Here is a 27,060-nt window from a genome sequence, read left to right as displayed (position 1 = left end):
TTCCCAACGATAAAATAACCCTGGGGTGTCTGTAATGAGGGCAAAAGCAAATGCCTCCAGCTCTGCCAGCAAGCATATGCAACCCTCTTTTGGGGGTTGAGTTTGAACCCGCAGAATTCTGCGGAATAATCATGAGCACTGCCAACATTTCGCCACAAGTCAGTGGCCCTCTTATCTGTCACTTGGTCTGGGTGGGCTAAGATGATCAGAGAAAAATGACACTTTTCACACCTTTGGGAAGGCTGCCCGCTGGAGAACATCACAGTCTCTGTTTCTCTTTTGAGAGGGTGTGAAATAGAGGTTTTGAGTTTTGAAGTGCTAGGTAAGCACTGAGTTAGATGTTGAGATGTTAAATGCGTAGAGAGATGAATGATGGAAAGAAGAGAGGGTGAAGTGAGAGAGGGAAGAACAAAGATTACTGTGGGTGTAAAGGTGACTGCTTGAAACGGGCACGGACAGAGGGGAATGCGATGTGGAGAATGTGAATGTGCAGGAGTGGGGAGAAACTGCAGGGAGGTGAGACAGGAAGGGAGTGGAATGAGAAGAGTGTACATGGAGGACAGAGGGAGGGGTGAAAAATGAGTTGGAGTAAAAAGCACTGTAAGCACTTTTTCGCTTCACTGGAAACTACATGAATCTGAAAGGAGTTTTTTCCAAGAGGGAATTCCTACAGTGAAACTGCTTTTTTCTTTGAGCGCTATTCACAACTACTTTGTGTCTATTCCGAGTCTTATGTAAAGCTTTAGTTCACCTAAAAAGGAAAATCCTGTCATTATTTACTCATTCTCATGTCATTTTTGAAGAGTAGCCTGGACACAAATTATTATAAATGGTATAATTGATTGATATAGGACTAGGCCTTTCAACAAAAAAAACAAGCACCTGTGTTTTATTCAAAGTCTTCTGAAGTCATACAATAACTTAATGTGCAAAAAGAGAAAAGTAGCTATGTTTCATGATCTTTTGTGATCTTTTCAATGAATTCAGTTCACTAATCAGATCTCACTGACTCAATAAATATTCTAAAATTCAGCATGTTCCTCACACAAAAGCTATCTTAACTTGATAAAAGTGGTACGAATTACTCTAATATAATCTTATTACAAGTCCACAAGTAATTTATAGCACTTTTATGATACATATATTGTGATTTTTCTTTCCCCACATCCTGTTTGAAGCTTAAAAGCTTGAGTCCCCAACTCATAAATTTCATATGAGAGTGAGCAAATGATGACAGGATTTTCTTTTTTTGGGTGAACTATCCCTTTTAAAACATGAACAGAAAAGAACAGGCTTGTTTCTGAAATTCAAAATGTTCACAAGGTCATCCTACTTTCCTTTAATTTGATAAAAATCGAATGCAGAACAGTACACAGAAATTTCTTTAACTAGAGATTTTCACCTGGAGGTAAATTCGCAGCGTTTCAATGAAGACAAAAACAGCATGCTCCATTAGGCCATAGGGGATGATAAGTGTTAATTAGCATTGTCTCAAGAGGATGAAAAGTTACTGTTTTTCTTTTGAGAGTACAACATCTTTTAGGAACTCACTCCACATGATATAAATGGTTGTGGCAGTTATTAAAAAGGCACACTTTAACACCAATCCAACTCCAGTGGTGGCGCTAAAACATATCAAAAATTAATTTCAAAGTGAACTATCCCTTTAACATACATCCAAACGCAGGTCTTTAACTGTTGTGCTTATAGACTGTAAAAAGGTTTCCTCATCTGCTTTTCAGTTTCTCGCGCTGTGTCACGTTAAAAGTTCAACTTCCTTCCTTCATTTAGTTCACTTATCATTAAGCCACAAGAAGGTGGAACTGTCCCTAGACATCATAAATTACATAGACATCTGCCTATGGGACTGTATCAGCAAGTTTCAATAAAAGTTATTGATTCGGGACTGATAATATACATTAATAATAAAAATATTCAGCGAAATTGATACCGTGCTTAATAACTGTGCACACACACTTTACAATTTGACCTTTTAAATGTATAATTTAAGGGAAAATGGAAAATGAAACAAGTCCAATAGATATGCTGGGTTGTGTTATTGATGCTGTATTTTAAGGTGACATAGTTACACGTTTCTATATGTACTTACTATAGTAATACATTATGTATAATTACAAGTAACTAACCCTAAACCAAACCCTAACCATAACTGTAAGTACATGTTGTTAATTAATATTAATCAGTACTTATTTAAGAAAGTACAATGTAACTGTCACCTTAAAATAAAGTGTAACCTTTTTTTCTTAGCACCCCCTTTGAGCTGTTATCATTTAAAACCATCAAACTAATAAGCACAACTTATTACCTTAGCAAGCAAAAGCCATTGTGCATTGTAATTCACGCCAATGTTGCTGATGCTGTCAACACTGCGAGGAAATGTTACATTATATGTTAGGTTTCTCTGTGGTTTAAAGTTACCATTTTACCAAGTTTGTTGACTCTGTAAATATAACTGCGGTTCCTTGGAGTCCATGGTGTCCTCAGGAGACATAACACAGATCTGCAGCTCAGATGGAAACAAAACTTTTCCACTGACTAATCTAAAGAGTTTACTCCAGCCTCCTGAGAATACATTGTTATTTCCTTAACTCATTTCTCAGGTTCAGAAGTTGCTGAATAAATTAATGCAAATATCTTTATTCTGTTTTTAATGGAAATGTCTCTAATTAACATTATACTACTGTTGTAATTTTAAGATTAGCAAAATGTTAGGAATTACAACAATTATCTAAAATACCATACAGTAATTTTCTGTTAAAAAAACAAGGAGACATCTTGCTTTAACTGCATCTTTATTAACATAAAGGAAGAACTCATTGAGGCTGTGCTGACAAGTGGAAAACCTTTGTGTAATTAGGTGGATAAAATGTATATTTAATTAAATGGGAAAGTGTAGCACAAAAGTCCTTTCAGAGTTTGTGCTTTGAGAATGTATTCTTTATTCTTTCCTTTTTTAGTATCAAGAAGTATTCCTTTTTAACATAATTTGCCATTAAAGTGGATGAATGCCAATCATTTTGGGTCTTTACAGAGTTGGCTGTGAATTAAGATTGTTCTCTTAAAGCTCCAGTCTTTTATAGATCTGTGTAAAGATAATTTAAAGAGTTAGTTCGCCCAAAAATGAAAATTCTGTCACTCACCTTCATGTTGTTCCAACCCTGTAAGACTTTCGTTCATCTTCGGAACACGAATTAAAATATTTTTGATGAAGAGCTGTCTCATTCCTTCATAGGCTGCTAGTAATTGCATTTGCCGACCCAGAAAAGTTAGTAAAGACAAAGAAAATGAATACATTTTCTGAATACATTTTCTGAATAGTTGAATAAAGTTGAATAAATAGTCAAGATATTAAATAGTAAACTTAAAGGACAACTCCGGCGCAAAATGACCCTTTGGTCTTATAACACATTGAAATATGAACACATTGAAATATAAAATCGAATATTTTATCTCTAAAAGTTATTTAGCTTATTACGCTAGTAAATAGGGCATGGAGTATTAAAAAATAAAAATCACAATTTATTTCCACTACGAGGCTCAAAATAGCCCCACACTACTAATTACATGGAAATGCATGGATTATATTTAAGTCTGCACTGTCTGGGGAAAGGGAGGGCAAGAGGTTTTTCGGTCGTTCATGGAAATAAATGAGCAAAACTTTCAGCTGGCGATGAAATCACGCTAACTAAAATCACGCAATATTTTAATTATTTTTATTTATTTATTATTTTATTATATGGTTCCTGCCTGTATACGCGAAGTGGACTGTCTTTATAAAATATCTTCTTATTAAACTGTCAGTACACTTTCAACATACTCAATGCTTCGGTTTGCATATGGGACCCTCATTATGTTACTGTGTTAGTGTGGGGCTATGTTGAGCCTTGTTAGTAGTATTAAATAACGAATTTTATTTTCTATTACTCTACTAGTGATATAAGCTAAACAGTTGAGATAAAATTCTTTATATTCGATTATCATGGAAACAAATCTCAAAGAACGGCTGACTTGGTACCAATGTGTTATTAGACCAAAGGTTCATTTTGCACCGGAGTTCTCCTTTAAGGTTGAGCCACTGTAGTAACTTGGACTATTTTAAACAATGTACTTACTAACTTTTCTGGGCCAGCAGAAGCAATTAGAAGCCTATGAAGGAGTGAGCCAGCTCTCAGATTTCATCAAAAATATCTTAATTTGTGTGGTCAAAGATAAACGAAACGTCTTACGGGGTTGGAACAACATGAGAATGAGTAATTACTGACAGAATTAAAAAAAGAAAATCGCTGAACTAATGCTTTAATGTCTCAGTACAATACAAATCACTCATCTCATTCAACATTACATCGTGCAGATTGAATGTATAACATTGGATTTTTTTTTTTTTTTTTTGGAAGAAAAGGTGCTTGTGAAACTTTTCACTACAGTACACAGCAAATAAACATCTCTAGTCTTAAATTGTGTCCATTATAGCTAAATAAAATTGATAAATACACAACTGGATTCATACTGATAGTTTTGGCTACATTAAAATGGCCAATTGGGAGAAATGCTTTTTGGGCCCAGACAGTGATTCAAAACTTTGACCCCTGACTCCTTTGATTTTACTTTACAATTCCATTAGTTCTTGTTAGACTTTGCAGCAACATGCTCATTTGTTAAAGTAACTGCACTTTTTGGTTGTCTTTGCAGTTTTTTTACGTGTCAATTATTGGGCACATGAAGGATAGTTAGCATATCTCTGAATATCCTAATGAAATTTGCCAAGAAAGAATGAACTCTTTTTAACACTTTGGAAGACCTCAGACCCAGACTCCCTGCGGTGTATTTCCTGCAGACCAATCCCCTGTGGTCTTGTCATGGCTAAATGCCATATTTATTTAATGCTGCTCCATACCATCCCCCTGGACGTGAATGCTCCAGAGCTTGCATAACTCTGCCATGGCCTGTTTTATCATTCATTCAACAGGCCTTTATTTATATATTCTCTTTCTCAGATGATAAATGGCACAAGGAATTTAATTAGAGCTATGGGAGGAGAAGGGGCCTGATGAATCTGATACTGTGTGGCTCTCACACACAAATCAAAGGTGAAAGTGTGTGTGCACGGGACAGCAGAGCAGGGAGATGCCATTACCAGCAATGGTGTGATGTGCCTGTCAGGCGTGGTGGAATTAACTCACTCATTCTGATCTCAACAGCTGAGGGAGCCACTCTGCTCAGGGAAATCACTAATCTGTATGCAGGTCGTCTGTGGACAGGACAGGAACCGGAGCAGAAAATGATTCCTTACTCACAAGAGCCTGGGCCAGACAATTTACTGCAATGAGTGATATTCCTACTAGTCCTTCAGAAATTTCCTATGACAATATTTCCACTCTAAAATACTTTTAAAGAATATTGTTTGAACGAAGCTTTATGGAGGCGAGTACACAGGTGCAAGAAACGTCCTTTGTAGTTACGACACTTCACTGGGTAAAATAGCTATTTGTGGAAAACCGCTATCAAATGATATGTTCTTTGAGAGCTGATGGTGGTTTAGCAAATAAATAATGAGTAATACTAATGTAGACTATGGTAATTGCTTATAAAAAGGATTAGGCTTTAAGGGACTACACAGACATTAAGCCATTCTGATGCCCACAAGAGATGTTCTGTCATTATTATCTCACCCTCATGTCATTCCAAACCTATATTGTGTTATTTATTCTAAGATGAGGTTTTTATTTTATTTATTTGGTAGAGACAATTCTTATCAATCAACAGTCAGACACTGTAAGCCAGAGTTAGCCCAGCAGGCCAGATTTTTAGGTGGCAACCTTAAATAAACATGGTCAATTAATGGTCAATTGGTAAGAAAAATCTCCATGATTAAGTAATGTTTCAACACACTGGTATTCCTATTATTATGGGGACATTCCATATAGGCGTAATGATTTTTATACTGTACACACTGTACATTCTATCCCCCTACCCCGAAACCTACCTATCACAGAAAACTTTCTGCATTTTTATAAAAAAAAAATAAAATAAAAAAAAAAAAGTTTAGTATGTTCTTTTTACATGGGTCTTACACTGCTATTACAAACATCTGTCTCAATAAAACATAAACAAGCACATCCATACACACATAAATAGACACATGTTGTGTTTTCATGTTTTAAATTAACAATTCTTGAGGAAAAACAACATAAAAGCTTTGTAAAAACCCCTGTGGTCACTATGAACTGTCATTGTTTGGCAAAAAACGGCATAAATCATTAAAAAGGTTTCTACTGTTGTTCCACTGAAAATGAAAATAGCAGCATGTATTGTTGGAATGACATCAAATAATAGCAGAATTTTCATGTCTGGGTGAATTACTGCTCAAAAGTGCATACATTTTGCATTGACATTTAGCTCATGGCTAACGTAGACCTTTAGCAGTAGTAGTTGTTCTTACTAAAATGCAATTGTACACAATGGTTATTATGCTTTGAATCAGCAGCTACATTGAAACCAGCAGCTAATGAATCCGATGATATACAACCACTGACATAAATGTGTCGGTCAGGACCTCTAAGGAAGGGGAAATGAATTGTTTTGTTTCTTGTTCATTAAATAAGTCTTTCCATTGCAGTGAACCAAGCAGGAACCTTGATTTCATATGCATTCTCCACACATTACCCTTCCCACAGCAGTCCCAACGGATTACCCAGACAAAAACAAGTCTGCTGAAATCAAACTTTGGCAGACTGTTAATAACAAAATTATTTCAATTCACATAATGCCAACCTTGCTGAGTAAATGTGAGACCTATCGAGGGCTTGCCTTGCGATAAGGACATCCAGTGGGACACAAACAGACCTGTTGCCACATTCCACCATTTATTTCATAGGCCGTGGGAATTTTGCACGGGCACACAACATCTTTGCAAAACTTTTAATGTGTGTGTCCTGTTTACTAATGTTGTGGCGATGTAATCCCTTGTTTATCACTGCAGTAAAGAATCTTTGAATCTCCCCCGCATAGGCATCAGCTTAGAGTGCACACTCAATACTGTAAAACATTCTTTTTTTCCCTCTTTTTTTCCCAGCGTTTGATGCTTGCCCACAGCTTTGAAGCAGCACTCCAAAAACCTAATTAATATAACAGATTGTCACAGCACACAGACTGTGACAGTCTAGAACTCTCAAACAACAAGAAAATGTTTACACTCATTTTATTAGGGAATAATGGGATCATTCATAATCTTTCTGTTGAAAAGAAACAAAGTTAATTTTACTTTGTGGATTACAAAATGTCAACAGATTGACTCTAGGCTTTTTTGAACAAACAGACTCTCTCTCTCTGTTGTCTGCACATTGTTCTTGTCCAGATGTAATTGAATCACCTCAGATTAGTTCTGTTTATTCGGACACTCAACACGTTTTCACTTGGATGGCGATTAGACCTGAAGTGATGTTCTTTTCCGCCTACCTCTGAACTCCCTTTAGCTTCTGGAATAAAAGGTCACAATTATGGCCTGACTTCTCTCATGCTCACTGACTTGTGATAAATGAGACTGGTATTATAATAAAGAGACCCACCTTTGGGGAGAGATAGCAAAAGGTCAAATGACTGTCAGGCCATCCCAGGTATGTGGGGTTGGAGGGTGATAACCACCATTAATTATGAAGGGGGGCAATCAGTTTAGAGACATAATAAAAGAGGAAGTGCCACTGAGACAGAGATTAGAAACTTATTTGATGTCAAGGACCCCTATATTTAATGATCTCCTTCATCCTAAAATATAACGGAATGTACACTCATATATTTCCTGTACAAGTGTATAGAAAAATATACAGTAATGTATGCTTTAATAAATAAACCCCACTTTTCTGTGCGACTTTTCTGTCTTAAAAGCCATATAATAAAATATAAAAAAAAAGTCAAAACAAAAGAAAATAATTGGCTGCCCTGTCACAGTCCTAAAACCAAAACAATTATTAAGTGTGTATTAAGTTGGAAGTGTATCTTTTTTTCTACCAACTATTAGAGCAATGTTGTATTACATACACAGATAGAATTATTATTTCATAGCGCTTTTCCCATTAAATACTGTTCCAGAGCAGCTTTACTGAGAACAGGGCGTTGGCAGGTTGTGGAAATGGGGGTGTGTCATTAATAATAATATTATCAGTGTTTATGGCAGTGTTGTAGTCGAGACCAGCTCACTCGAGACCGAGACCATAGAGGGTCGAGTCCGAGTCGAGACCAGAGAGGTTAGATAACCTAAGGTTGGGGCTCAAACCAGACTTAAAGATATCTTCAAGAATATGTAAAATATTTGGTGGTAACAATAAAATTGCCACCATACTCAAACAGTAAACCAAATATACCATGGAATCATGTTCACTGTAGGCTAATGGTAAAAAGGCCACATAGTGGTGTAAAGGTAATTTTATTATAAATATGACTTACAATTATTACAATCAGTAAGTGCTCTTTCACATAACATTACTGCACACAAATTCTGTGTGGCTCTTATATGCAAACTGAATTAGGGATGATAAGGCAGACATTTTCAATACATAGTTGAGCTAGAGGCTCCACATCATGCTGCATTTGCGTGCCGCGAACGTTATAGTCTCAAGTCATGCGCAGTTGCGCACAAGAAAGTCAGCAATCATTGGACGTTTCAACCAAACAACAATTTAAAGAAATATTAACATACAGTAATTATCATGACATATTTTGAATGGGACTCGAGTGGACTCGGGAATAAGTCCGGGTCCCGACTCCCAATATGTTCGAGTACGAGTCAATTCCGAGTCAAAATGCACACGAGTCCATGACAAGACCGAGTCCATTAAAATATGGTCTCGAGACCGAGTCTCGAGTGCACAACACTGGTTTATGTTGTTATTAATCATTGCTCAGACTTGCAGATGAGAGGGTGCTTAATTGCTTTTTACCTGACATCTTCGAAAGAATTATGCAATGATTAATGTATCCATGTGTAACCCCTCCACCCGGGTCCTACTCGTCCCGCTCCAAGCGGGCCTCGAACCCAGGTGTCCGGCATGAGAGTCAGGCGCTCTAACAAGGAGGCTAAAGATGGCTTAATCTGATCCCTAACTCCACCTCTAATCCTACCCATCTGAACAATGAACAATTCCAGGATATGCTTTTTTGTCGGTTCCATAGTGAGAGCGGCACAGCCAGATATATTTTGGGTGCTGCAGGCATATTAAATATATTACAACTATCAATATTTTTTTTTCGCTGTGAGAAATACAATGTGTGGCGGAAGGGTGTGACTAAAGACCGGAAGTAGGTACTGTCACTCTCAATGCGTGACACTTGAGAGCCTTCTATCTTGCATTTACTGAGTTAGCATAGGTCACATTGATCAGATTTGTGTGAAGGTTTGTGTAGACATTAGTGGGGTCAGTGAACTTAAAGACTGGTCAGTTGAAACGGCTGGAGTAAATTAGCTGGATGTTTATAAGGCTCTATTCAGAGATCAAAGCTGGAATAGATAATGAGGCCATTAGTCTTCCTACCTCAAATCCGTCCAAAGAAGGTCTTTTTCAAACACACATTCACACACACAATGACGTGTAGGCACATATTTTGATTGGACTGCTTCCACAGAATAGTTCTAATCGTGGCAAGTGTTTGAAATGGAAATTGATTTTGAGCTATTTATGCAACATTTCAGATGCAGTGACTCTTACACCTCAGAGACCCTGTCAAACTTCTATATTCAAGCTCTGATATATATAACACTATAATGCAGAATTTTTCAGTGAGACATTTACAAATAAATAACATTCATTAGTACTGATTAAATGCACGTCCTCTAATAGTCTCTGTTTAACCCTATTATCTATTTTAGAGCTTTCATTCTGACTGTAAAAAGCACAACAACAAGAAAAACTCCATGGATTTTTACCACAAGATTTAATGTACCATAATTAATGTATTAATGGCATGATCTGATTTCAAAATTACCCCTTTTTGGAGGCTAATTTATACTGTAATGGCAAAGAGCACTTATGAAACAGCTGTCAAGCTTTCAAAAATATCTGGCCTCATTCAGTTTTTCTTTAATTGTTGTTGTCTAGCCCCTTGTAGCTGTGTTAAAAATATCCATCCTTTACATTTCCTGCTCAGTAAACTCTTGCCCCCAAAACACACTACTAAAAATACATGAAGTATCTGATGGCTCAAACCCTGTGGTTTTAACAAATGTGATTAAGCACTTTTTCCTCACAGGTTGCATGGGTCAGATGCAATATTTAACCATGTACTCAAGTATGCAGCAGCCTTTGCGGGTGTCTACGCAACTGATGGGATTGTTTATAAAGCCTAAGAAATCCCTGAAAGTTGTGGACCATGAGGTGTGATTATGTGTCTTTCCCCACATTCAATTCCTGTGGCTCCCACTGCCAGCTTGTACAGTGCCAGAACCTCATAATCCTTGTTAAAGTATCTCAAAGCTGACTCTGTCTTCCATCCAAACCACATTGGGATCAGCGGTGCTCCATCACTGAATAAGTCTGGCATTAATTTAAGGGCTGGTTCTAGGAATTCAGATTGCTACTGTATGGTTCTGCGTTTACTCATCAGAGCTGTTTAGGAAGAAATCACAGTGGAAATGTGTTAAGAGTGCGTGCTAAAGAATACCGTTAAGGCCAGGTTGTATTAAAACGGGTTAAATTTTCAATATTCAATCAACGAGAATAGCGACATGTATTTATGGTTTAAAAGGGATCACTGTAAGAGCTTCAATATATAGACTAATATTAAGTCAACATGTCATTCATTTTTCTTGAAACATGACCTTTTTATTCTATTTCCACAGGAGTACCAGATTGACATAATTTTTGCACAGACATGGATGGACAGCCGGCTCAGATATAACAGCACTATGAAAATATTGACTTTGAACAGTAATATGGTTGGACTCATTTGGCTACCGGACACGATCTTCAGAAATTCCAAGAGCGCAGATTCACATTGGATTACTACACCAAATCAGCTTCTTAGAATATGGAATGATGGGAAAATACTTTACACTTTGAGGTAAGCCAGCTTATATTTGATAATGAAACAGATGAATCAAGATATGCGTAAGAATAAGATTTTTCTTTTCACTCCCAAAACTATCCAATAAATGGGACAAGAAATGGTTGATTAGCTGGTTTGCAAGGTCGTTTATGGCATAAATATATCAATATATAAAAGTCAATTTGAAAATACAATTTTATCAGTTGCTTTCTATAATTATTGCACTTGAGCAGTGAGGACACAGAATGTGCACAATTATTATAAAAAGTCAAGAAGTATTTCCTTGACTCTGAAACATGAAACTCATAATGTGAACCACTACATCAAGGACAGTGGGTCGCTGATTTTAAATGTCTTTATTGAAAATGTTTTTCATCCACTTCATTTCACCATTGCTTGATAAAAAGTCAAAATAGTGAAATGTTGCTGAACAGAACCTACTGTCTCCTGTGTCAGTTCAAAGAGAATCACCCCTACAAGGCCATCAGATGAAAAAAGTGGATTTTAAATAACCCACAAGATTTTGACAAGGTCATAACAGCACTGTATGAAAGGTATAAAAGAGAAAAACAGGATGTTATAATAAAGTAGGCAGTTGATCAGGGTAAATGCTCTAATTTAATGTGTCTTGCACTTTTTTGAAGTAAGGGGTAAAGTACATGAGTAATGCTATATAATACCTAAGCATCATTATGTGAATTGTGTTTACTCAGTACTATTGAAACTAAATATTTTAGGTTATATATATAAAATAGCCTAAATAAAATTAAATGAATAAATAAATACAATTTTATGATTTCATATATTGAAAATTACACTTTTTATGCCTATGAAATTGTTAGGTGTAAAACGTACACATATTATGCATATTTCACTTATGTTTGTCTATATAGGCCTAAAAATACCATTCCAGGTTAATACAGGTCAAATTCTTCTGACAGCATCTGTTAAAAAAAAAAAGACAAAAAAAGGAAAAATAGAATAGAAAAAAAAATAGAAAATAGAATTGTGCTTATGGAGTGTGGAGACCCAACAGGCAAGATAGCTGGAAGGAAATGTCAAGATATTTAATTTTGAATTTTGTCAAGTGTTTAAACTGCAACAAATCATATTTTAATTGTATGATGAGACAAGTTAGTGAATTTTAAGGGAGGCTACTACATTTAACTGGATGCTAACACATGCTAATAATGCAAACAGCATACAAAAAAAAGAGTCATATCAAAACATGGACTACTTTATAAAAATAAAATGTAAAAAATATCATTTTCACTTTCGCATTCATTTTTGATTGGATAACTTGACTTTTGAGTAAAATGTGGACATTGCATCCTTTTGTCATTTCCCTGTAGTTTTTACACATCCCTGTTACAGTCTTCCTACAGTAAGCATGATGCGTAATGCCTTTAATCAGTTACCCAGGCTGTCACTTTGACATTTTAGCTGCTTCTTTTTCAGATTAGGTCATCTCTTGCACAGTCCTTGATGAAATATCAAGAGCTGGGATGAATTTAGGGATTTCAAGTTGACGATTTAGAGCTGGGATGAACCAATGGTCACAAATTTATGCCACTTTCCAGTCAGAAGTCACTATTAAAAGCACAAAGAGGATTCTCTGAGACAGCAAAACACAGTGTTCAGCCCTGATAAGTAATATTTGCATTTGATGGGTCTGAGATGTCTGTGTTATGATCTGAACATTAAAGACCTCTGGATATGAGACCAAAGAACAACCAAACCTCTAGTTTCTAAACTCTGTGACATCAGCCCATTTCCTGAGTTTGAGCTCCAGTGACTTGTGATGTTGAGATGTGATGTCGTTTGTTCATATCCAACTAGCTAAGTTTGGTTCAGTGCTTGTATTTGTGACAGATCTATTCAATAAGATTCCTGGCTAGGTTTGACCAAAATTAGGCCAGGAAGCAGAAACTGCCTGTTATATTATTTAACAGTCCACTGCCAATGGGGCTTGTGAACTAACCATTGGATACTCTGCATGGGCAGCACCACAGACCTCTGGTTAATCTTTTATAGGGGTTAATCACACTGTGGATGAACTGCACAACAGGCTCTGTTGCTATTTTGTGGTGGACTTAAATACAATTCTTTAGATTCAAATGGCAGCTGTCACAAAAGTGCATTTAAGAAAGACTATTAAGAAAGACCCACTTCCTCAAATTCTGACGCGAGAGCCCAACGAGCATCCCCCCCATTTCCATTTTTTTAATTTGCAGATTCATTGCAGCTTGATATTATAATATTCATGATATGGCTATTATCTACCACACAAACATTGAATTAGCATATCCATTACGTAAAACAGTTGCAAATAGGTTAACGTTACTATAAAGACGCTGACTTGTAAATGTGAGCTACGCGATCTTTTGACGTTTGAAAAAAATAAAGCCCATATATTCATAAGACATGCTGAAATACTGTATATGCTAATGTACCTGGGATGAAGAAATTTCACACGCAACACTGGAATCAGCCCAAAATGTGAGAAGTCCTTCCTTCTACAGAGTTCGGGGGTGATCGCTTGTCAACAAATGCACATATTCACTGTATTAGTGTAACCATGACAGATTTTACGACAGTAGTAGAAGACAATACTGTTTCCCAACTGTAGGGGGTCCCCGAGAGCAAAATTTAAAAAATAACATAATGCTGCTTTAAAGATGAACAAAAGTCTTATGGGTTTGGAACAACATGAGGGTGAGAAATGAATGACAGGAACTATCCCTTTAATGTTAAATATTTTTCTTTCTCCTCTTTTTCTAATTTATTTTTTATTATTATGATTATTATTATTTTATTTTTATTTATTTTTACCAGATAGATAATGTGCTAACACCACTGTAGACATTACTAATGAGAGCAATAATGTGAATTACAGTATATGCCTCTGGCACTTCTCTTTATAAATACATATGTTTCATCACGGCAGACTAGGGGTGCACATGAGAAAGCATCATTTGCAACCAACACTGTTGAGAATGTAAGCAAATGGTTCACAGATTTTCTTCAGCAATGAAATATTATCCCAGTGCCGGATAGAGCCCAAAGCTGCTAGTTAACAACATCAAGTTGCAAAATGCATAAAATATTTTTCTCGCTTGAATTGCAGTGTCAAGTTGACGATTCCAACTTTGATTTGAAGAGATAATCGGAAATGTGAAAAATGTGGGTCTGTCACATGAAACTTGTCTACTATTGTCTTTTCATAAGTCTAAAACTACTGCTGCAGTTTTCCAAATATAGCCAAATGAGTGGGTTTCCACTGAAGCCGACTCTGCCCTAGTTATTCACACACACACTACATTGCTTGTCATGTCCTTTCCAAGCTGTCCCATCAGAAAAGCTCACCCCAATGAGAACAACTGCAATATCAAGACCATGTCTGCTTAGGTACAATCATGATTTAAAGGGCCATGTGTTCAAATAAATATACTGAAAAAAAGTTGGCACAATGAAGCACTTTCACAAGAGTGAGTGTCAAGTCTGATATTCAGTACAAAACCATGAATGCTTGTATATTGCTTTTTTAGCCTGCATCAATTACAAAGAAGTTCATATTGAGTAAATTTACACTATCATTCAAAAGTTTCGGTCGGTACGATTTTTAAAACAGATAGACAATTTTAAATGTATTTTAACATGTCATTTATTCCAGTAATTAATTTTCACATGTCACATGATCCTTCAAATATCATTCTAATATGCTGATTTGATGTCAATTTCATGTCTACTGTAAAAAATAAAGTGGGTGCAACTCCCAGTCATGCAGCGTAGCATATTGTGTGCTATTTAGCGAAGAGGCTAGATGTTTTTCGGATAATGTTTTACTATTTAATCTAAGTCGCAGACCTTTATGAGAGATGTCGTTACGGAGCTCAGGGACAACATGTGCTGTTCGCAGTTGTGCACAGGCCTATAACTATAAATCGGACTAAACTAATTCAGTGGCAAATTTTATTATCCAACATTCTTGGACTAATGATTTTAAGTGAAGGCTACCGTGAAGCAAAATATTCAGAACATGAATGACCCACAGTAAACATTTCGTATATATTATATAATATATAGGCTACTGTATGTATATATATATATTTCTGACATCTGTGAGGCAAGTTTCGGTTCATTTATGGACGAGCTGCAGTTCAGCTTTCCAGACCTTTGCTAAACATTCAGATTCTCTAATACTAATCAAGGTAAAGTTAAAACAACAACATACAAACACAGAACAAACTGTGCTCTTTTAGCGGTAGAGATGTATTTTAGAAAAACAGCTCCCTGGTTAATGTATCTCAGGCAGGGCGACAGCCTATTCAGGTATTTCTCAGCAGCCTGAAGACCACAGTGTCTATTTGGACCAGAGGACATTTCACAGGCCAGTGGAGACTACATCATGCCGTCTCCAGTGCTCCATGAAATATTTCCTTGGCAACAGGAGAAACAGCGCTGATGCTGAGGGGCAAATTCTGCGGATAAAGCCAATCTTGAACAAAGGCTAACTAGATGCTCCCATATGGAGCTCATGATCGATATTCAGTGACACAGCAGACATGCAGCAGTGGTATTTAAGAGAAAAGGCTAGTGCCGACTATGAAATGTCACTCTCTATTTTAATTGCAGTCATCTGAGCTTTGAAGTAAACAATGCTAGATTTTGTGAGTGCTGTAAGCTTTCTGAGCTGCGACGCACAGAGCTCAATGGCACGGATTCAGGTCTGAGCTGAGAAATGCGAAATTTGATTTGCCATACCTCTCCATGATGCTTAATATGTGCTGTCGGGCCGTTTGTTAACCAATATGGTAATATTTACCATGATGGCTAAGGTTGTAACAGTAAGCCAATTATTCACTGGCTCTATGTTACCCACTGAAGCAAGGGATTTTGTTTAGCACTGTGTGTCTGCATGTCTATTCATTTCATATCCACCAATTTTTCTAGCAGGAGTTGGAATTTACCTATAATCTACTTGATGTTTATTTATCATATTACTGTTTTCAGACTTCAGAATAAGGGACAGACACATTTAGTGTCTCAATCCATGTAACAATAGCCAGCTGGAGAGACTATTGCTGTAAAAAAAAAAAAAAAAAAAAAAAAACACATTTTCACAGTAACATGCTGTTATCCATTAAAGCAGCAATATACCGGTGAAAACATGCATTCTGGGTGATATTTGTCATTTTCGAAAAAAGTAGCCTACAGGATAATACTGTACTGTGAATTTACAGCGCTCAAAGTCTGTGTTCCAAATCACACCCTATACCCTCATTCACTATTCCCTACATTAGTTCACTAATATAGTCCACTTGACTGAGTGAAATTTAACTGAATTAACAATGAAATTATTCAAAGTTAATTCAGACACTGCTGAACACCTGTTAACATGCAGAATCATTGAAGGAAATAGGAAAAAAAAATACATTAATGTCTGATAAAAGATCATCGTAACAGGGAAGTATTAAACAACTCCACAAACAGCATTACCAGCTTCACTGATTACTAACCAGTTTGACTTTATTTCTGTCAGACATCTACAGAAGTTCTTATTAAAAGGTGACAGAGGTATAAGGCTGCCGAACTTGATCCAATGGCAGTATTCGATTTGAGGTAAAGGTCTCACACGTGTTCTGTCTTTTCTCAAAGCAAAGGGATTTTTAATTAAATGCAATACATTTTATCTTTTGCATTAACTCTATCTTATATTATTTCATCTGACTCCATAAATGAAACGTTTTTTTCAATGATATCGGTACATCATTAAATATACGTGAATGTTTGACTATTCCTTTTAACTCTAATGCAAATAAAGTCTGTTAGAATAATCAAATATAACAATTTATTATGTCAGGCAAATGTATTAATACAAAAAAAAGTTCTCATGTCTATTTTCTTTGTTTTATTTAACTACTATTTGTGTACAGTATGTGCAATACCGCAATATCTACAATCTGACGTCATTTTTAATGGGACCACAAAACTTTTTGAAATGTCATATCAATACTGATTGAGTCTGCTTTTGAATCGGCTAGCGTCAGCCACTCACGGAAAAATATTCTAAATAAGATAATTTCACATGAGCCCTCAAAAAATAATTGAGCACAGGCACAACATCAAATACAATATAATGAAATATTTGCAATTTATATCTTTCTTAGATTTAGATTTTTATTACCAAATGGTTTAGTTACAGTATCTACCAGAATGAGTTAACTTGGCATTGCTAACTATCGCCAAAATACAGGTAACAGAATGACTCCATATACAGATGTCAAAGACAGGGAAGAATAATATTTCTGTGTCATATGATTAACAGTGTCATCCTTATTCATGCTATATGGTTAATGAGCAAGCAGTCCACACAGCTGTGGTTCATTATATTCTTCCTGTGGGATATAATAATTAAAACTTTAAATCCTACACTAATGTATTCAACAGACGCTTCAAACGTCAGTGATTTCACCTGAGCGTCACTCGCTGGGCTGCCAGGGAATTAAAGAGAATTAAACCTGTTTCCGAGTCTGTCAAACAAGCTTCTTCAAACTGCAAATTTCTCATCCTGAAAATTGAAAGTGAAATAAGTTTCCCTCGTGAGAACAACAGCTGATACTGTAACAAAACGTCACGAATCACGCTCCTTTTTTGTTTGCTTAAGTAAAATGTAGTTATTTCACTTCCAGCAAATGCCATGGCCATGTCTCTTTTGCCCTTCTGCTTTATATTGTGCTTTATATTCTTTTGCATTGTAAATGTATGTTGCTTCTTCTCTTCATAGATTGACCATAAACGCAGAATGCCAGCTGCAACTGCATAACTTTCCTATGGATGAGCACTCCTGCCCACTCATCTTCTCCAGCTGTGAGTATCTCTTCCCTTTATGCCGAGTTCAGACTGCATGATTTTAGCCAAGATTTTTGCTCGCCGACAGGTTGAGAAATCGCAGACAAATGCCCGAAATCACTGGCAAATCGGCGCTCGTTAACGCGAGTGACAATCACGCAGTGTGAATGAGAAAAGACGCGATCTGAGAGAATCGCCAACGAGTCGCCGACGCCGAAAGATATTTGGCATGCTAAATATCTGGACCTGTCGGCGATTCCAAATCCTGATGTGTTCTGACTGAAAACTTTAATATGGCATTTACAGTTTTACTGACTTAGTGTACTTTGTTGTACTATGCTGGAGGAAAGTTCATAAATGTTTGTTTTCCCCCATATGAATTTGTAAAATTATGTTGGGTGGACCCTTATATAGCATTTACAGTTTTACTGATTTACGGTTCCTCTAGGGGGGCTCGGGGGCATGCTCCCCCGCAAGAAAATTTTGTACATTTCAAGGTTAAATGCATCAATCTCATGCTCTTTTAGAGCTTAAAATTAAGAGCTTCAACCCATGAACTGCTCGTTGAACAAAGAAAAAGCATTGATTTGTACCAGGACAATAAAGAGGGTTCAAATATCTTTTTAATTATAGAGTCTCAGTCTACATTACATTATCAATGGTGTTTCAGGATGCCAAACAAATATTATGATAATGTAATAATGATTTATATTATTATTCCTATGACGTAAAATCCATATAGCCTATAAATGTATATAAATGAAAATATTTCAAAAGTATATTTTAGTCTACATTACACCAAAATATAGGAAAATTAAAATACTTTTGTCCTTATTTTTTCACTTGCATGAAATAAACCCTTGAACTTGTATTTAGGAGAAAACACCAGATGACCATGCTGATCGCGTAAGCAGAGTGCACACTTTTCTTTAAATCACCCTAGCACAAACAGGATGCCTATTCTTAAAGTCTTGTGTTGTTTTAGAAAGGCAAAAAGCCATATCATGGTTTCAATTTTAGTTCATTGGCAAAATATAATGCTAGAGACCTTTATGTTAGGTTATACATTTTACATCTTATATGTGTTGGGAAAAGGGAGAAGAGACTTCGGCAAAAGACGGATTCAAACTCGTGTCGAGCGCATCAAAAGCTCACTAATGCTACGACCTACGCCACTTTAGCGGTGAAGTATTGGCCGTCTTTTTTCTTAAAAGACAGGCACTTAGTGCAAACATGTTCTGTTTTATCAAACCGGCCCTCGCAGCCTCAAAACATTACTGGCCCACCGGGGAAACTCCCGACTCTCCCGATTGCCACTCCGCCCCTGGTGCCCCTTCCATGCGCTGGTTTGAATCCTGCTCAGGGGTGCGTTTCCCGAAAGCATTGTTAGCCAACTATGGTCGCAAGTTCCGTAATTATCAGCATAGTTCAACGATTCAGTGTTTCCCGAAACCATCGTTCCAACGAACACTCGCAAACAGCATCGCAAAGTCGTGTGGTTTGAACGACAAGCTCTCGACCTGTGGTTTAGAGGCAACGTTTCTATATTGCATCACATTTGGAGGTAATAAATCCTTATCTTGTGCACAATAAGCAAGCTGACATTCAGTACAATTGGTGTCTTTTATTTAGAATACATACAAATGGAATTTACGTCTTTTAGTTTGTCAAAAGATTTAAAGTACCGTGTTTGAAGAGTGTGCATGTGCGAACATGCTCTAAGAACGAGCCAAATATTGATTCTGGTAATAAAGCAAAACAACTGAGAACAATTAGAAATAGTCCTCAGGTGACATGTCTGTAATTTAGATAAAACAAATCTAGCATTAATTGGATCTCATTCAGAGTAGTTATTACTCCACCACGTCCGAAACCAACGTGGTTGAACGATACTTTGCGACAGTGGATTTCGGGAAACAGTCGTGCCTAGCTAGTTGATTTTTCCAACGATGCATCGTACTATGGTAATGAATCAGCGAACGACGTCGTTGTACGGGAAACGCACCCCTCAGCGGGGCGAGTAGAATCAGACAGGTTATAGGTGCGTATAGACTACTTCAATCTTTTTGAATGGTCAAAGCATTTCTTGCTCAGTTGCCTTTTATGCTGTAAATGTTCAGTTTAGAAGAACAACATGCCCTGGAATGTCTTTGAAATATCCACATATCTTCACAAACAAGCGAGAAATGTTCTGAAAAGTCACTATAGGATGTGATTATAATACATTTCTCTCATAACAACAAAACCAATACAATTCTCATCCTATTGTTTGATTAATAGCAGGTAAACCAGTCTTGCCACAAAAGCAATTCAAACTCTATTTGGCAATATTTCACCTGTGAACGGGGCGTTTAAATTGGAGTCACAACAGCAAAAAATTTACTGTTTAATTTTAAAGGTGCAAAAGGAATGAAATTGTCAATGAAAACCTAAATTATTAATGTTTTGGCATAAAAGAAATTACATTATATATGGTCTTCAGGGGAAAAAATAAGAGTAAAAAATATGATATGACCACTTCAACTATGAAAGACAATCAGAAGTGATATTTAGCTTATAAAATCAGATTTTATGGATAATATTGCAAGAGCACATTTATGATGGTAGACATGGTATTGCTCCAGGGAATGTGCCACAGCTGATTATGATTTCATGCTTTATGATGTAATGTTTCAGTTTTGCTCTCCATATATTCTCTTATATCAAAACTAGGCCATGGATTTCATTGCATGTACACCAAGGGCACAGGTAGGCTGGTAATTATGTCCGATGGGCTCTTGAAAGCTGGCTTCATTAGTAGGGTGTCATGAATGACATTACTCAAGGGTGATCGGTAATGGGTGATGCATCTGTGGTGTTAAGAGTCCAGACAAAGAAGGACATAGGTAAATTGGAAAAGTTTGTGTCCTTGGGTAATATGATTTCTCACTTCTGTTTCTCACCCAACCTCTGTTTCTACCCCCTAATTCACACATCAAGGCTCCTCTCTGCTCTTCTCGAAATGTTTTTTTTTCTCACTCATTTGTGGAACCATGCTCAGAATGACATACCGAACCAACATCCATTTACAGAAAGCTACGTATTACATCATGCCCATTTTCAGCAGTAATTTTATTAGAGATTGTGTGGAAAGCACTAACCAAAGATGTTCTTTCCCAAATGAAATTTCTATTGAGAAAGACACTTTATAATGAATGTTTAATGGTTGTTTACTTAATGATTGCATGGTAATTATTGATAGTCAACTTTATATTATTTATATGGCATGAAACATGACATTTGTGTGTTTCTTTACAGTATTGCTGATAACTAGTTTTAAAGCTTTTATTGAGTTGAATCACTGAAGAAGGTTCTACATCTTGAAATATTTGAGGGTTGCTCTTTCATTGCCATGGAAACTTTTGATTTCAGTCTTTTAGTTCCTTTGGCAAATAGTTTGTGTCATTGTTGATATCTCTGCCTCACCGGGAGGTACTAAAGCAGGTTCCAAGGATGTTTGGAATGTTTTTGATTTTCCAATGCATGTAAAATTTATGAAGGGGATAATAAATGCTTAATCTATTGAGAGACCAATTTTTTGTTTTAAATGTATTTATTTATTTATTTTTATCACGATTATCTCATGACACATATCTAGATATTTCTGCAACAGCTTTTTTAAAAACGAAAAACTATTTTTTTTTAAAGACGATGATACCGTGGGCTATCTGTCAGATAAAATAAAAACATGATTGTGACAGCCTTTATGATTGGTCTGATTTCTTCAAACGTTTACCATTGTTTTTTAAAACAATGCAAGAACAATCATATGCTCTATTAAAATATATTCTTATTGAATTTCTAGGTAACAGAAAGTAAAATAACAAACCTTGTTTTTAGTGCCTTCTATACTTTACCCAATAGCTGCTAACGTTATTCATCAAAATAGTACGTTTAACTTTTCACTATAAATGTTCTACTGTCTATATTATAAAATATACAACCAAGCAAAGAAAAAATGCTTGTGATTAAGACTGTAACATTGACCTACCTGTCGAGGAGAAAGCAGGACTTCAGCATCTCTTTTGAAATCTTTCTCCTTCATTAGCTCTTTCCACCTGGAAAGCCATCCTGACATTTACTCTTGTTTTTTGTACTCTGCAGTCACGTTTCCTTTTTCATTCAATTTGGGACTTTGGTGATGAGGATTTCTTCTCCTGTGGCTCGGCATACGTATGACCTGCCATAGAAAATAAAAATTGATTAAATTCAACTTTTTAAAATGGTTTAGACAAGTGCCTCTCACCGCTCTGGGGTGCGTTTCCCGGAAGCATCGTTAGCCAACTATGGTCGCAAGTTCCGTCGTTATCAGCATAGTTCAACGAGTCGGTGTTTCCCGAAACAATCGTTCCAACAAACATTCGCAAACAGCATCGCAAAGTTGTGTCGTTTGAACGGCATCGTTTCTGTATTGCATCACATTTGGACGTAATAAATCCTTATCTTGAGCAAAATAAAATGGCATGGCAAAACTGCGTTGCCATGGCGCGAAATGCAGATGGAGGGCAGGAAGTGATTTTCTAGATTTAGGAAGCACTATAACACACTCAAAATGCCTATGTTTTGCGTCTTTTATGGTTGCTCAAATCGATCAAACCACGAGGAGTTTTTATCGTGTGCCCAAAATTGTTGTTCATAAGGGGGGAAAATACAAGAAATTGACAGAAAAACACTAGGAAAAATGCCTTGCAAACCTACGTCTGCGGTCGGGAGGAGCCGAATGGGAAAATGCCTGTGTGTGTGTGTGCACTCTGCACTGCAGTGATCACTTCGTCAAATGTGAGTTAATACTTTATTTATGTGCCTTATAATTACATTATTCAGGTGTTTAAATACACTTATGTGGCTGTTTGTGTAACGTACCAGTTTCCGAACTTTGTAAAGTCAAAGTATGTCTGTAAGACGAGTTAGTTGCTGATATCTACAGCCTCGATGGCAGGCAAATCTCTCAATTCAGTTGAAAATCAGTCCTCTTCATAACGTAAGGATCACGTCCAACATATGTTTCGATTTTCTGTTTATATATTTCTCTTGAAATAGCGTCTAAAGTCGTACAGTACGGATTTTCCTCCATCTCGTCCATTGCGCTCTTCACTCCTTGCCCTCCATCTGCATTCCACGCGTCAACACAATCACGTGACTGCAAACCACGGAGATCATGAAGCGCGCCTGTTTGTTAAAGAACAACGTTTTCTTGTTATTGTGAGTTTACGCAAATAAATGTATTTGCGAATAATGTATTATTATTTTCTATGACCAGAAATGAAAGAGTATTTTAAGTTGTTTCCACTAAAAGAACTGCAATGAAACTGCAAGTGTTCACATGGGCGTCTCGCAGCCTCCACACTAAGCACACACACTGGATATGCGTCAAACGGTCAAAATATTGTGTTTATTTGTGCTTTGTTCCTTTTTTGGATAAAAGTGTCTTCTACATATGCAGCCTAATAAAATGTTACAATAATGATGATTATTATTATTATTTGTGGACACAGAGTTTTTGCGAAATGGACGTGTTGCCAATGTGCGTATTTTCAATTGGCAATTTCAGTTTGAAGGATGATGGAAACACGCCTACTTTAACTGCTCTGAACTTACCACTGCGTTTTATTTCTATAAATTAATTTCGTTCCAAATGGGGTCCAGCCAGTTATTAAAGGTGTTAAAAATTAACTCAAGAATGCTCCTTGAAAATTTTGCATTCACATGTGATTGGGCAAACTTAAATGACTTGGCATTTGTGGAGTGAATGTGTTCAGAAACTTGGCCTTTTCAACTGTCTTTCATGATGCTGCAGGAGAATCTTCATTTTTGACAGAATGGGCTCATTCAATATAACATAATTTAATTCTCATGGTTTGAAGATGTTTGAAAATGGCTTCATTAGTGGTATTACAAAGGGAATATCCTTGGCACTTAACCTTAACATAACGTAATGCTCCCAGATTGCTGCTTCAGTGTGCATTTAGATCACTGAGGGAATCACCTGCCTTATGCTGTGAATCACAATCGCTGTGTGAGTTTGAATTGGACCGAAATGCCAATGTAGAGATGTCAGGACAGCATTGTAGCTCATAAGAGATGTCGTAGACCCCCACCCTCTAATCTGGATGCATCTTTATGACATAATTTGTGCCTTAAAAACATTGTTGGGAAAGTTACTTTTTAAAAATAGTGTAACTCTTAACTCGACTCGTTACTTCTTTTATCACTATCCCACTTTTGCTGACCGCCTATCTCACTTTGCACAATCAGTCCTGTTTAGTTGACTGCTGTAGTACATGTTTACACTTCCTCTGATGGATACATAATGAAGTGTGATTCTCTGATTGTGTAGTGTGATGTGATGTTACTACTTGAGGTGTCAGTATATGGAGATCAAATCAGCTATTACATGATGATGTAATTCAGTTAAAGTTCTTGACTTCTTGACTGAGGATGCAAGTAATGTTTCTTTTTTTTTTTTGGTATTTTTAGAGATAATTTTAATTCTCTTTGTCTAATGGCCAGACCTTCTCCATGGGGCCTCTTAAACACAGGAAAGGTCCGAATGTTCAATGTTGAGGAAAGGAGAATGAGCCATATTAAGCAATCCCTCGAGCTTCAGGACCCCCTTAGACCTTTTCTTCCTCTAAGCTACTTTCTTCCATTTCCCCTGCTGCATTTGGCATTTGTTTTTGAGAAACCAGCGCAGGGTTTCCAAGCCTTGCATTTTAAATCCAATTGATATGCAAATGAAGGTTAATGCCCATCAGGCAGGACCTTGCAGACCTTTTCATGTTAGCGGCCACATAGAAGCGAATATACTAGGACTGAAATGCCTCCCCTGTATCAGTCACAGAGAAAACAGTCTCCCATCTGCACCCAAGAGGAGCAATTTGCCAGAAAGATTATTTTAATATTTCACACCTCGCTGCCCAGCACAGCAGCTTGTCCTCTAAAGCATATTTAACAGACTCAAACATACAGTGCTATGGTCTCTATGTACATAAACAAACAGACAAATGAAACGCTCCCCAGCCAGTGTGTCTGTACCTGCCCTACAGGGAACTAGGAGCTCTCAGGTGTTTAACAGACCTGACACCAGGCATCAGGTTTGTCTGCTCTGGTCCGGTTGAAACAAGCTGACGAGAGCAGTGGACACTTTTCTACCTGTTTATCACCTGCCTCCTTGCTATGACACTTGCACTATATCTAATGACATTAAAATGGCATTATTATTTTTTTTTCATATGGACCTCTTGTCTGTTATTTCATCATACAGTGAAGTGAGGCCAGAAAAAGGATGCAGGCCTTACTCTTAACTGGTAGACAATTAGACGCTTAAAAGGATATTTCATAGTGTTGTCACGATACCAAAATTTCAGTATTCGGTACCAATACCAATTAAAATTCACGGTTCTCGGTACCAATTTCGGTACCAAAGCTTAGTTTAAATCTACATATATTTAAGTGTTTATCACGGTTACAAGTATGGAAACTGTACATTTGTATTATAAACACTTTAGAAAAAGATTAGATAAAATGACCTAAAATAAACAATATACACTAACACATTTTTAAAGTTGTTTTTAAAGTTTTAATCCATTATTTATTTAATGCACAATGAATTAAGTGAACAAACATGAACAATCAGGTGTTTGTAATAAATAACATTTTCAAACATTAATTAATGTTGTAAAAATATATTGTTCACTCAATGTGTTTAACTAAGTAATGTTGATGAATGGTATCTTTGTAGCATTACCATAAAACATGTTTTATTTGACTTGACTGTCCTTTTATTTAATCTAAAACTGCATTCATATTTAATTTTAAAAAGGCTTTTTAAAACCTGCTGAGTTATAAAGGCAAGAATACGCCTAGTACTGGCACTGACATTAAATGACAATACTAATACCAGTAGTACTCTGGTGTCGGGTGGATACTACTGTGCTCATGTACTCGTAAAACTACCCCGAAAGCACTTTAGAGGCCGTTCACATGTCGCGCGTGTTTTTTAATTATATTTTTGCGCGTACGTGCTTATTCTTTCCAAAGCGCTTGCTCTCACGTCGTTGCTATGCAACGCCAACGAGTTTTTATTATGAGCGCGCTTGAATCGCGCCTATATTTGAAATTGCGAATTTGCATGTAATCGGCCTCTTATGGCAACGTGACATTAGCCTAATCCAAAATATTTCCATATGTGGCTCTTTCCTCCTTTCGTTTCAACAAGTGGATTCAGAGAGAGAGAGAGACTATCAGCGTTATGAAGAGGACGCAACTGTGCACGTTTCAGACATCGCGTCTAGAACAGAACTGGATTAACCTGGTACTCGGTACCTAGAAAAGCTGGTACCGTAACATTTTTTTTTTTAGTACCGACTTGGTACCGAAGTACCGAGTTTTTTGACAACACTACCAAAAACGAAGATTTTGTCTTTATATGCTAACTTTCATGCTTTTCTTTGTGTGTGTGTGTGTATTTACACACAAATGTTGACAACACATATTTACACATTTGCCATTCAATAATGGTCACTACAAAGGCATTATTCAGATAAAGCAATATCTGGTTGTGTCCATGCATCATGCATAAAATCCATCAAGACATATGACCTGAATACCATTCGGAGACGTGTTGAAAAGTCATTGGTCATGAAACTCTACACAGTCTGTAATGAAGATAGATGGATTGTTCAGACTGATTTAAAAGGTGGGAAAGTGCTGTGTGTGCTTGTAATTCCTGCAAAAAACATCATTTGTGGCCCTATCCGATGGGAGCTGTTTTTTCTGCCGCACAGAATCACCTTTGTGCTATTAACTTATCGAATTGCTTTGGCTTCCTTTCATGGATTCGCTTGGAGGGGAAGACATTACCATTCCCATCAAGGTTTTTTTTTTACTCTGCATAGAGGCAGTTATGAATGCTCTCATGCTCTGATGGCACTTCCACTCAGACAAGCCCCATCATTTATTGGTCATTTTCAAAGGATGGTCAAAAACAGATCTAGACAGATGTTGGGGGTCATTAACAGAGAATAATTTGCTCACATTAATGTTCGCAATAATGTTTAAGAAGCGACAGGTTACACAAAATGATGAAGAGATTTGGAAATTATAAGAAGTTAC

The 27,060-nt window shown here is 36.7% G+C and overlaps 2 protein-coding genes across 3 annotated transcripts in view; one reads left to right on the top strand and one right to left on the bottom strand.

Moving 5' to 3' along the window:
• gabrb3 (gamma-aminobutyric acid type A receptor subunit beta3) overlaps positions 1 to 22,103 on the bottom strand; it is a 184,381-nt gene extending 162,278 nt beyond the window's left edge. The window contains exon 1 of the mRNA XM_089134258.1: positions 21,938 to 22,103. Within this exon, the coding sequence (XP_088990384.1) occupies positions 21,938 to 21,966 (29 nt within the window). The 5' untranslated portion in view covers positions 21,967 to 22,103. The remainder of the gene's footprint in view (positions 1 to 21,937) is intronic.
• Positions 1 to 27,060, top strand: part of gabrg3 (gamma-aminobutyric acid type A receptor subunit gamma3) — a 130,580-nt gene that overhangs the window by 70,278 nt on the left and 33,242 nt on the right. For both annotated transcript variants that reach the window (XM_039689727.2, XM_089134259.1), the window contains exons 4-5: positions 10,850 to 11,070; positions 17,843 to 17,925. In XM_039689727.2, the coding sequence (XP_039545661.1) occupies positions 10,850 to 11,070; positions 17,843 to 17,925 (304 nt within the window). The remainder of the gene's footprint in view (positions 1 to 10,849; positions 11,071 to 17,842; positions 17,926 to 27,060) is intronic.

This window comes from Pimephales promelas, chromosome 8, assembly GCF_988280905.1.
Source record: "Pimephales promelas chromosome 8, fPimPro1.hap1.1, whole genome shotgun sequence".
Classification (NCBI taxonomy): domain Eukaryota; kingdom Metazoa; phylum Chordata; class Actinopteri; order Cypriniformes; family Leuciscidae; genus Pimephales; species Pimephales promelas.
The sequence above is the reverse complement of the archived record's forward strand: the minus strand, read 5'-3'. Positions and strand labels throughout refer to the sequence as shown.